This window comes from Podarcis gaigeae (genome assembly GCF_964106915.1).
Source record: "Podarcis gaigeae genome assembly, chromosome: 10".
Classification (NCBI taxonomy): domain Eukaryota; kingdom Metazoa; phylum Chordata; class Lepidosauria; order Squamata; family Lacertidae; genus Podarcis; species Podarcis gaigeae.
In genome coordinates this window covers 14,839,080-14,851,550 of record NC_139686.1, presented here as the reverse complement: position 1 = coordinate 14,851,550, position 12,471 = coordinate 14,839,080, and the positions used below count along the sequence as shown (strand labels likewise).

General features: G+C 43.3%; 1 protein-coding gene across 1 annotated transcript in view; it reads right to left on the bottom strand.

The window, feature by feature from the left end:
* Positions 1–1,376: 1,376 nt before the first annotated feature.
* Positions 1,377–12,471, bottom strand: part of PLCZ1 (phospholipase C zeta 1) — a 47,657-nt gene continuing 36,562 nt past the window's right edge. Inside the window, exons 10-13 of the mRNA XM_083700327.1 lie at positions 11,963–12,135; positions 5,977–6,109; positions 2,789–2,938; positions 1,377–1,529 (exon numbers count right to left, since the gene is read on the bottom strand). Of these exons, the coding sequence (XP_083556453.1) occupies positions 1,441–1,529; positions 2,789–2,938; positions 5,977–6,109; positions 11,963–12,135 (545 nt within the window). The 3' untranslated portion in view covers positions 1,377–1,440. The remainder of the gene's footprint in view (positions 1,530–2,788; positions 2,939–5,976; positions 6,110–11,962; positions 12,136–12,471) is intronic.

The following is a 12,471-nucleotide window of genomic DNA, read 5'->3' as shown; positions in this document are numbered from 1 at the left end:
CAGCCAAGTGAGGAATTACTGAACAGGTCATGGCACTGAGGCCCACCTGAAAGTGGCCCAAGTCCCACTGGTGGAGAAACACTGTCCTAGTGGATCACGTTCTATTGATAGGTAGTGATCACGGGAGCTAAATGGGACCTCCATGTACAGAAGTAACATGCTGCAGAGTACCTGATTGCTGGGGATAAACATTGGAAAATATTGCCACCTGCATTCCCTGCTTGTGAGCTCTCAGAAGCATCTGACTCATAGCTGTCAACTTACAGATTTAAAAATAAGGGACCAGCAGCCTTGAAAATAAGGGATCAGCAGCCAAAATAAGGGACCTGAAGCCTCACCTGTTCCAGGCACTCCAGTCTTCCTGTCCTCCTGCAGTCTGGCCAAACTCATGCTGGTAGCTTCGAGAACACTGTCCAACCAACTTTGTAAACAGAGGTTCAACTGAATAGAATCTGAATCACATGCACCACAAGGCCTACGCAGCCTCAACTTAAGATGGCTCCCCGGCCTGGCTTTGCACTGCAAAGTTTGCAGCAGCACGTGCAACAAAATGGCGTCCAGCATTCCAAAACCCCTTCAGCTTGCATTAACTAGCCACACACGAACAGCCTCCCCCCTCGCCACGAGATTGCCAGTCACCCACCATTTTAGTCAACCAGCTCCTTTCTTTCCCCCCATAAGTCAATCGAAGGAGCCTCCAAAACAAATTCAAAAGCCCTCCCTCCCACGAGATCTCCTTTCCTTTCCCCCCACCATGTGCCCCCACTCCAGACAGACCTTTATGCCAGCAAGGGTGAGTGGGCCATCAATGACGTATCCATCCAATTCCGATCCAAGTACTCAGCACAGGTATGTTCAACTTCTGAGCCCCTCTGAGCCATAGGTAGAAAGCCAGCCAGCAGCCAAATGAAGCCTCAAGGAAAACCACGGTCACCTCTCCTCTGGGAAGTGCTGAGCAAAGGCGAGTCCCCAGGCAACGCAGCCGATTTGATCAGCACAAGGCATGCAAGCTCCACCCCCCAGTTGTTCTTAGACTTCTTATTGGGTGAGCAACACAGCCAAGCAATACAGTTGGAGCCTCCCTCCTCCCTGGCCGGCAGGGAGAGAGGGAGAGGAGCTGCTTCCTTTGAAATTTAAGGGACATCATTTAAGGGACATTTAAAGGACATCCATCAATAAGGGACAGCAGCGGGACATGGCACTGGAATAAGGGACTGTCCCTTCAAATAAGGGACGCTTGACAGCTATGATCTGACTTGGCTGTTGTGACTGACACAGAACAATGATTCAGCAAAGCAACTTTCATATGGCCTTTATGCATACTGAATACCATTGGCTCACACAAGTAAAAATAAGTTATGACAGTAACAAAGTAGTAGTATTAAACCATGGTTTCTTTATTGAGGATTCAGGCTGCTGAGGGAGCTCTGTTAGCAAACATTATTGGTTAAAGTACCAAATATGCACAAAGAGTGAAGCAGGACGCAGGTTGACACCAAGTTTGGAAAAAAGTGGAACCTGGCGATAACCTGTAAATGCAATAGCAATGAATGAGTGGATTACAGGCAAAGCGATTCACAAAGACATGTAAACCTTAGTTCTGTCCCAAGGAATGGAACCTAGGAGGGAGTCATGTTCAGTCCTCTTCACATCTTCAGGTAGGGCTGGTAAAGACTTCTGCCTGAATCCCTGGAGAGTCACTGCCAGTCAGTGTAGACAGTGCAGAGCAAGAACCCAATGTTTGACTTGCTAAAAGACAAGTTCCTATGTTCCTATAAGAACCTATGAGCGCACAGAGCAGTCACTGGGCTTGCAACCTTGAAGATGTGGCCAGTGGCATCCTGGGAATCAGGACGGATACAGAAATACAGTCAACATGGAGGTACCGGTTCACACAAATAGGTTGTAAGCACCATTATGGACCTAAGGTAAAGGTAAAGGTACCCCTGCCCGTATGGGCCAGTCTTGACAGACTCTGGGGTTGTGCGCCCATCTCACTCAAGAGGCCAGGGGCCAGCGCTGTCCGGAGACACTTCCGGGTCACGTGGCCAGCGTGACATCGCTGCTCTGGCGAGCCAGAGCCGCACACGGAAACGCCGTTTACCTTCCCGCTGGTAAGCGGTCCCTATTTATCTACTTGCACCCGGAGGTGCTTTCGAACTGCTAGGTTGGCAGGCGCTGGGACCGAGCAGCGGGAGCGCACCCCGCCGCAGGGATTCGAACCGCCGACCTTTCGATCGGCAAGCCCTAGGCGCTGAGGCTTTAACCCACAGCGCCACCTGCGTCCCTTATTATGGACCTACACACTCCTAAAACAACTGTATGTGAACCAATGTATTAACCGGCCCCTACATTCACCTAGAAGGGTCAGCTACAATTGTAAGTAACACAGTAAGCATGTAGTAGAGCACAGGACAGCTCCTGCAGCTGAAATAAATGAAGATTGCAGAAATTCCAAAAGGATGTACATAAAAGACAACATTGTTGATCTGTATAAAAGGGAAAGCAGAGTTCACACTTTTAGGAACAGTGAAGACTCAACAAGCAATGCAATTAACACTCCATTCAGTTCTGCACAATGTCACAAATTAAAGCTAGGCAACTAACATGGTTAAAAATAGTAACACCACAGCATTTTTTTGAACAGGTCTGGTTTCAGCAATGATAGTAACACAACCACTGTACCTTGGAAGCACTCAATTTAAGGATATGTTGCATATCATAATCAAGAAGAGAAAAATTTGTTGTTAGGGATTTGTGCATGGGGGGGGGGGGCGGGGACTAATACCTTTATTCATGCTCAGAAGTGGTAAAGTATATTGCCCAAGGAAGTCATTGGACGTGAGAGAAAGCTGATCTTCTACAACAAACCGTACTAAGGCAAGCTCTGGAACTTGGATGTTAAATGTGAATGTTTCATTCCACCTGGGACTCAAAGCTGAAATAAAGAAAGCAATATAAGACAAGCAATGATCTGTTAAAACAACTCTACGTTGCTAATTGTGTTCTATTCACTGACCACTGAAAATAAAACCTCCATTTGTTTCCTATTTCTTTCCCTGTTCATTGATGATTCTCACTGATTGCAGGAGTACAAGTTTGAAATGCTCCCACAAATGCAAAACAAAGGCTGGCTAAGTAGAAACTCTTCTTATGTTTTTAGCTTTTTCTGTTTTATATCTATGCCTTTCTATTTTTTATCTGTAAACCACCTTGAGTCCCAGTCTGGGGGAATATCGTAGAATTGCAAAATTGGAAGAGACACCAAAAGTCACCTAATCCAACCCCCTGGAATGCAAGAATCTCAACTAAAGCATCCACCACTGATCGCCATCCAATGTCGTCTTAAATATATATTATTATTTTTATGATTGGACAACATTTAGCTTGCTTTAAGTTTGATGAAGAAGCACATAAACTGCTTTTGGAAAACTAGAGAATTTTAATTTATACCTTCTGAAAATGTCAGGTAATGCTAAATAATAATAAAATAATAATGGTAACATATAACTGCACGTACTTGGCAATCATTTTTAGTGATCTCTGTGCAATTTTACACATGTTTTGCTTACCAAGCAAAATTTAATTACATTAATTTAACCAAAATATCTTTTGAATTCCCAAGTCATGTTCCAACTTTTTTAGCACACCTCATTTTTGGAAATTTGAAAGCTGAAAAATTCAACTACACCTAGTCTTGTTTGCCTGATGTTAAAACTGGCATTACACTGCAGTGGAGCTGTCCCTTTGGAATTTAAATGATCCACTGACAGGCTTCTTCTTTTTAGTTTAATCACAACTATGCACAGTTTCCAGCAGTGAACCATAATGAGGTGAACCATTTGGAGTGACACAGTGATTTGATTCCTCCCTTAATTTTGTCGTAATGCTTCTTTTCTTTCTTTTTTTGCAGATAGATAGTGGAAAGACACCAAGGATGCATAAAAGACACAACTTTAAACATTTGCCAGGATTTTTTTTCCCTACTGCAAGCCTAAGAAAGCAACCACGCCAAAGGCTTCTCTAATCCGGCACCCTGTTCTCACAGTGGCCAACCTGTTGGCTGTGGGAAGCCTGCAAGGAGTTAGATGCAGCAGTGTCTCCATAAAAATTTACACGTCACTTGGGAAGACAGGCGAAGTAATATCAGTGTACTGGAAGAAGGAAAGATCACCAGTGTCCAAGCAATGATTCTTCAATATCAACTTCGTTGGACTAGTTATGTTGTGTGGATGCCTGATGATCGTCTTCCAAAGCAACTACTCTATTCCGAACTTTAAAATGTTAAATGTGATGCTGGTGGTCAACAAAAGAGGTTCAAAGACTCTCTCAAGGCAAATCTAAAAAAATGTAGTATATACACTGACAACTGGGAAACAGGGGCCTGTGAGTGCTCCAATTGGAAAACAGCCTTTACCAAAGGTGTCATGGGCTTTGAAGATGCTCAAACTCACATGCTAAGAGGAAGGCATGCTTGGCAAACATTCACCATGATCAACTCCCACCTGGAAACCAATGTCCCCACTGTGGAAGGACGTGTGGGTCCAGAACTGGCCTCCACAGTCACTTACAAACTCACTGTTAAAACCGTCAAAACAAAAAAAATTCCTTCCAGTAGCACCTTAAAGACCAACTAAGTCAGTTCTTGGTATGAGCTTTCGTGTGCATGCACACTTCTTCAGAAAGCTCATACCAAGAACTGACTTAGTTGGTCTTTAAGGTGCTACTGGAAGGAATTTTTTTGTTTTGACTATGGCAGACCAACACGGCTACCTATCTGTAACTGGAACTGAAATCCAGAAGCTGATGGGATAAAACAGAGTTTCCTGTAGGGATGGCCTTATCACTAGGCAGATCCTGTAGAGTGGCAGTGAGATGCTGGAGGACACAGCTTGATGCATTCCCCACTGTCTGCCCTGCTTCCCCCAAACTAGTCTGCTGTCCTCAGGCATTGCCTCATCTCCAGTGTTGAAGCAAGATTCACCTGCAATCAGGTCAGTTTCTATAGATGACAAGGATGGGAAACCTCTGACTCAGGGACCAAACGTGGCCTAGAAACCTCTCCATCTGCCCCAGATAGAGACATAACCCCCCCCCCAGTGGCCCCACTTCATTCCCCAAGTCTTTTTGCCTGGATGGAATGTGTCCTTGAACTCTGACAATGCCGCCTGCTTGTCCAGATAGAGAACAGAGAGGCATGTGTGAGGTTATGTAGAATGCAGCCTACTACATACACGTAAAATCTTTATCTATTGCTCCACCTACTTTGGGCTCTGGCCCAGCCCATCACCAAAAGGAAAGGGGGATTTGTGGTGTTGCAGGCACCAGGCAATCAGCGCTGCACACAGCTGGCTTGGGCTGCCAGCTTACAGGACCGGCTTTCTATGAGCTTGTTTCCGCAAACAAAAGTGTGTGTATGTCTGTACACAGTGTGGGGACCTGTATGCTTCTGTAGTGGCTAAACTGTTCAAGTAACACACATTTGTACACACCCCAGAAGAAACACTAAAACCACAGTGGACAACTAGGGACAAGGAAAAACACAGAAAGAGAGGTATACTGGTACTACAAACATACAAATTCCTGCATTTTTCTCTGTCTGTTTTCTTCCACTGCCCACTTACAGCTCTGACGTAAACAATGAAGGCAGGAAACAAACCTGTCCACCTCCACAGAATGCAATTAGAACAAAGCTTGATCTTTCCTTTGTTCTACTTTCCCCCCATACACATGTAAATGTATGTATTTTAGCCTGTCCTTTCTAATTCATTCAAATAGTGGAAATTTTAATTTTCCATACAAGAACTCTCTCTCTCTCTGTATGTACCATTCATGCTTTCCTTACTAATTCATGCACTGCTGTTTCTGTATATAGGCCCAGTTGCCAAAGACAAAACTTTGATAAGCTATGTATGCCCATGAGTTAAATCCCTAAATTACTGAAACATTACGCAACCGATAGACTGTTGCACTTACCATTGCCCTTAACTACACAGCTCTGTTGCTTTGCATGGTCTTCCGGAACACCATAAATTTCTACTAGAACTAGGGGGTCAGCTTTATTACTCCTGGAGAGACTGCTCGGTGGTAACTGATGACCACTGATAAGCTGCACAGAAAAACAACAACAGTGCATAAGCTTCAACTGGGATATACAGTGGTACCTCAGGTTACATACGCTTTGGGTTACATACACTTCAGGTTACAGACTCCGTTAACCCAGAAATAGTACCTCGGGTTAAGAGCTTTGCTTCAGGATGAGAACAGAAATCGTGCTCCAGGGGCGCGGTGGCAGTGGGAGGCCCCATTAGCTAAAGTGGTGCTTCAGGTTAAGAACAGTTTCAGATTAAGAATGGACCTCTGGAACCAATTAAGTACTTAACCCGAGGTACCACTGTAAAATGCAATTGATTATTATTCTGGCATCAATGGTTTTACTGAAAAACAGACAGGGAAGCCCACCATACAGGACAAAGCTAATTGAGCATTATTTACCCTTAACTATGAAACAGCTGTAAAAGCAAGTGTTTGAGCTGCTATTGGGGCAAGAGGAGTGGTGGGAGGGAGGGGCTGCTTAATCATGTCCTCTCAGTTTTCTGTGTAATACTGGGGAATCCAAGCTTCTTTTCCTCCCATATACATGTTATTGAATCACCACAGTTGGAAAAGCAGCAAGAGGAAGGGCAATTTTGAATGGGGAAAAAATGACTACATGGGAAAGGATCAAGAAACTCCTCACCTGCTATTCCTCCACTTGGGATTACAATTCCCGTGGCCACTTTTCATTTTAAAAAAGATTTTTTTTAAAAAAAAGACACACATCTGACATATAATGCCTAGTATGAGCTTCTGTTTTCCTTCATTTATGTGCAATCTTTAGCATTTTCTGCACCCAAGACCCCCAAGTGAATCTGTAACTAGGTAAGAGGAGGTCCTCATTCCCTCTTGAAAGTAAAAATAAGTACAGTGAACTTGAGCATGTTTTTCTTCCGCACTTCCCCTCCTCTCCATCTTCTGTGCCTCTTTTTGTCTCTGTTCTGTCAGAATGCTGCTTGCAACAAGCTTCTTGGGACAAATACTTCTCCTTTTTGCTCATGCTACTTTGCAAATCACAGTGTGTACCAACAGTTCTATATTTTATACCAAGTAATGATGACTTATGATTTCAACACCACTTTTGAAAATCCCAATGGATAACAGCAGCAGTTTGTCACTGGCAAAATATACTCAGTCCTTGGTACTAGATGGGCTTCTTGCTTTGCTTGTTATTTGCATAAATCTCTTTCGTATAGTTAGACCAAACCTGCAAAAGCTAATGCCCATAAGTCTTCTCTCAGAGTATATCAGGTGAAGTTTGAGTAGAATGCTATGCAACACATCTTACTTCCTGCTCCAAACGGTGCTTCCATGCCTGTATTTCTCAGACTTAGGACACTGCCAGACAGTTGCTATTCTCAAGTGGAATTTAAACATATATTTGGCAAATTCAAATTGTGTGTTTTATAGTTGATTGGGAGGTCTTGTGCAAAAACCCCACTTCCCCAAAAGATCGGACTTTTGCAATAAAGAAAACGATGGGAAAATGCACTGTGACGTATGAGTTAACATATGCTTTGACGCAACCTCATCTAACCTCAATGCAAACAAATAAGAATGAATTCTCAATAAACAATCAATGTCATCTAATCATCCTGCAAACAAATCAGGGTGAATGCTCGATAGGTCAACTGGAAATGCCCTTAGTTTCTCATAAAAAAGGCCCTAGTATTACTGCAATACTCTCTATACTGCAAGGGCATTTCATTTCATCACATCTCTTAGCAACTGATCCACCACAAAACTGTCTTATTACAGGGGTGTTTTTAGTACATATTACCCATTCACTACTCACTTGCTTCAATCACCACCTACTTAATCCCTTCTCTCTCTCTGACCTTGAACAATCCTGATCTCCTCACAACCCCACAGACATTTTATAGTCTTTCCCAACCTTTCACTGGAGAAAAAGAAACTCACTCAGTCTCAGTAGAGCTATTGATATCGGTCTGTGCATACACTGAGCTGTGTTCTGGCTCCTAAATGTAATAACCCCATTCCAAAGCCTAGCCCCACGTTTTAAGCAGAGGCACTACACATTTACAGAAAACCCATTAAAAAAGGGTTATGGGATGTCAGAGGGCTAAGAGGTATGGACCAAAAGCCAGTAAAAGGGGGGGGGGACGGCAACAAAGAGAAGTCGCTCAAGCAACTTCATTGAAAAGGCAGGGATGCCTGGAGTATCATAGTCATAATACTTAAACACTGATATAGGGCTTGGGGTACATTATCTCAGGGTGCTTACAATAACCTTGCACAGCAGGTTAAGTATTATTATCCCCATACTGCTGGTGTGGCACTGAGGCAGAGAGAGCACTGGCTTCCTCAAGGCAATCTAGTGAGGTCATGACAGAGATATGAACCAGGGATTTCCCATTTCATTTCCTTGCAGAGCAATCCTAAACCGTGGTTCTGTACTCCTCTGGGGAAGGGAGCAGCAGGTTCGGATGCGGCAGAGGTTTCTCCACCACCAACAGCTCCATAAATGGCAGGGGGCTGTTTCTGCTGTGCCCACCAACAGCACAAGCTGTTGACAACCTACCCGGGGTGTTTGCTTCTTTCAGGAGGCCCTGAAATTTGTGGGGATGGGGGGAGCAGCAGAGCTGAGCCAGCCATGGATCCTCCTGGCAGCCACAGATGGGGCCCAACTGGGCCTTTCTGCAGCAAAAGCCTAGAGCTAGCAAAACATAAAATGGGCTTCTGCGCAGGCCAGTGCCAAGAGCAGAACTTTGAATGCCGTAGTGTTGCTGTCCCTCTGCCCAGCACTACTGTTCCTTGGCTGGGACTGTTGATTGCTCCCTTAGCCTTGCAGCAGCTCCCTTAAACAAAAGGCTCAAAGCCCAGTAAAATTGCAACATGTTAAGTGTTTTTTGGATCAAACCAGAGAGACAGTCCTTACTTAAGTGAAGAATTACTCTTAATTAAAAGCACACACTGGCATGAACAAAATATTTCAGTCTTTTTTCTTCTTCTTGCAATTAATTAAGTGGGGCAAACTTTTTGAGTGCATTTTTAAAAATCTGAATTGGTGTTACAAAGCTGGCTCGTTGTCACATGTTTGCAAACGCAGGGCAAAATGGCAACTGTGTAACAAGACAATGAACTACAGCAGTGGTATTTAATAATGTGCCAAATGCCTTTGATGACTAAATAGCATTTGCAAGAAGCTAGTCTCAGCATCTGTGGTACTCAAGGTATTTATTTCCAACAGCAAGCAGAGGAAAAGCACAAGGAAATATTGCAGATAATAAATCAAGCAGGTGTGAATTATTTTAGTTCTGACTGGCAATTTTTCAGTACCACTGCTACGTATGAGCCTCACAGCTTGAACTAAAAGGTCTATTTCACAAAGTTTTAGCACACAAATGATATTTATAGGTTATATGTGAAAAATAAGCTAGTTAATCTCAGCGTAACAAAAACAATAACTGATAAGAGGAAAGCCGACATGCCTCCTGAAAGAAGTAAGGTACAGGAATGGATTCAGACTACATTACTAAACTGAGTGCAAGCCCTGATTTAACTGGATGGTGCCCTGCGGGTTCAAGCAACCCAAAGTTGAGGCCACTTACAGCAACGTCTGAAGAAATTTGGAACATGCTGCAAATGTGCCCTAAACCTTCCTCCAAGGAGGTCAGTTTGCCATTTAGCCTCACAACATGCCTGTGGGGCAGTTCACGAAAAGATCCCCACAACCAGTCATTAAACTTTGCAGTCCAGAGGGGATCTGAAGCAGAGTTTTCCATATCCAAACCTGACCCTCTAGCCACCATGATTCTCCAGCATCCATCACTAAGATGGATGGACATCTGATCAGCAGCACCAGCTGTGGGGGCAAGGTCCTTATGAAGTCAAAGGCAAACAAAACAGAACAGGCAGGGAAAGGGTAAGCTCTTGTTTTTGAGCTCTTTAAGTCACGAGGCAGAACAAACCACCAGTATGGGAGCCAAATCAAGCAGCTTCGGAATAATCAAAGGATAAAGTCGGACAAAAATAAATAGAGATGATTTCTGTGACCAGGTAAAGGTAAAAAAAGGTAGCATACCCCTGGACGGTTACGTCCAGTCAAAGGTGACTATGGGGTTGCGGTGCTCATCTCGCTTTCAGGCTGAGGGAGCTGGCATTTGTCCACAGACAGCTTTCCGGGTCATGCGGCTAGCATGACTAAACCGCTTCTGGCGCAAAGGAACACTTTAACGAGTGCCAGAGCACACAGTAACACCATTTACCTTCCCGCCACAGTGGTACCTATTTATCTACTTGCACTGGTGTGCTTTCGAACTGCTATGTTGGCAGGAGCTGGGATAGAGCAACGGGAACTCACCCCATCACAGGGATTCTAACTGCCAACCTTCTGATCGGCAAACCCAAGAGGCTCAGTAGTTTAGACCACAGTGTCACCTACATCCCTAGTTAATAACCAGGTAGAGACTAGCAAACATACACTGGAATAATAACCCTGTTGTGCTCTGGGTGTGCTAAGGGCTCTAACTCTTTCCACAGACAACGCTTCCCCAGGCTAGTGCCCTCCATTTGTTTTGAACACCAATCAGTTCCCACCAGCACAGCTAGAGCTGATGGGAATTGTAGTCTAAAACATCTGGAGGGCACCAGGTTGGGGAAGGCTGCTCTGGAGCTATCTATGTTTTAAAACCTGTATCCTGTTGATGTAATGCACAAACTTTTGGAGGCTAAAGTGGTATTTGCTGCAGCCAAGGCTATTTGGTTGGATGGTTGTTCATTAGTCATTTAAAATATTTATATTCCACCTGTCTCAACAACATGATTAAAACAATTCATTAATCAATTAAAAATAATTACACAAATTAAAAAAGAAGCAGGTAATATACAGTAAGTATAAAACAGAGCAGGTAGTCAATCAAGTGCCACCAGACACCTGAGCAAACAGGAGTTTTTAATTAGCACCTACAATTTGACAATGTAGGCATATCCCCTTGCAATCAACTCATTTCATACTTGCATCAGCCCCAGGACTTCCCTTTGCACATTCCTAGGAGGAAAATTCAGAAACTGCTTATGCAGTGTCACTGGAATCAGTGGGACTGCAGCAATATATATGTGTGTGTATCGTTCCTCCACATTTCATAATGGCACATCTATAAGTGTGACTTGAATCATGTTTATAGCTGAGTAAGTGCCTTGAAGCTATTATGCATCTTCACAAATCTACCGGAAAGCAAAGAGAGAGCAACCATATGCAAACAATAGCACAGGGGCCCTGCTGGTACACATTTTTATTTTAAATTAACTATAGGCCGCCTTTCACTGTGAAAAATAACAAGGTAGTTTACAAAATAAAACCAGTATAACACAATAACAAGAAAACTTAAAGCAGAATATCAGGCGTTTGGTAAAGTCAGTATTAAGGATCTGAGCTTGGGAGTGCCCATGTAAATAGTTCAATATCTACCAAGCTGCAGAACACCTGTGCCATAGGTGCCCATCATATATTTAAGTGGAGTTCATTATACAATGTGGGGGCTAACACAAAAAAGGCCCTCTTTGAGTTGCCAGATGTGTCTCTACTAGCTGCCTAGAAGGACCTCATCTGACAACGTAAGTGAACAAGGTGGTCTAGGTAGAAGGGTCCTCCTTCTCAGATAACCTGGTCCTAAGCTGTGCAGGACTTATATGTCAACAACAAAATCTTAAACTCAGCTCGGCAGCAATTATGCTGCCAATTGACACCAATCAGCTATCAGGTACAGGTTACTTGAAGTGCTTATCTCGAGCTGAGGTGGAAAATACAGAGAAAGTATTAGTATTTATTTGCAAAAAAAAAAAAAAAAAGCACAAGTGGTCTGGCAAATTAGATAAAAGAATGTTATCAACAAAATGAACTGACCTTTATAGTAAGAAGCACCGGTTGACAGTTTGCAGATATAGCATGTGGAGTAAATTGTGTGTCTCTATTTCTTAGATATTCTGGTTTTAGTAAATAGCCAGAACCACCATTATCCAAAAATTTCCCAGTTTGAAGATCCATTTGCAGTCCTGCTGTTTGGAAATTTAAGGCCACTGTATGAAAAAGCAGAATGTTCAATTACAGAAAGGTAAACAGCAGGAGGCTACAATTTAAATATATATATTTACAATATCCACCCTGCAGGCTGCTTGAATATACACACCACAGTAACTCCAGCTCTGGATTCAAAGCACTTGAGTAGATACAGCTATTATGGTGTCTTCTTAGAAGGTTTTCCATTTTTTAAATAAGCATATTATGGACAAACTAACCAATCTCAGACTGAGTAGAGCAAATCAGTAAAACATTAAGAGGATCAGGCTAGAATTAGCTGATCAGGCTGCCTTAGTTGAAGGCACTTTGAAAGAGGGATCATAGCTCATGGTTAT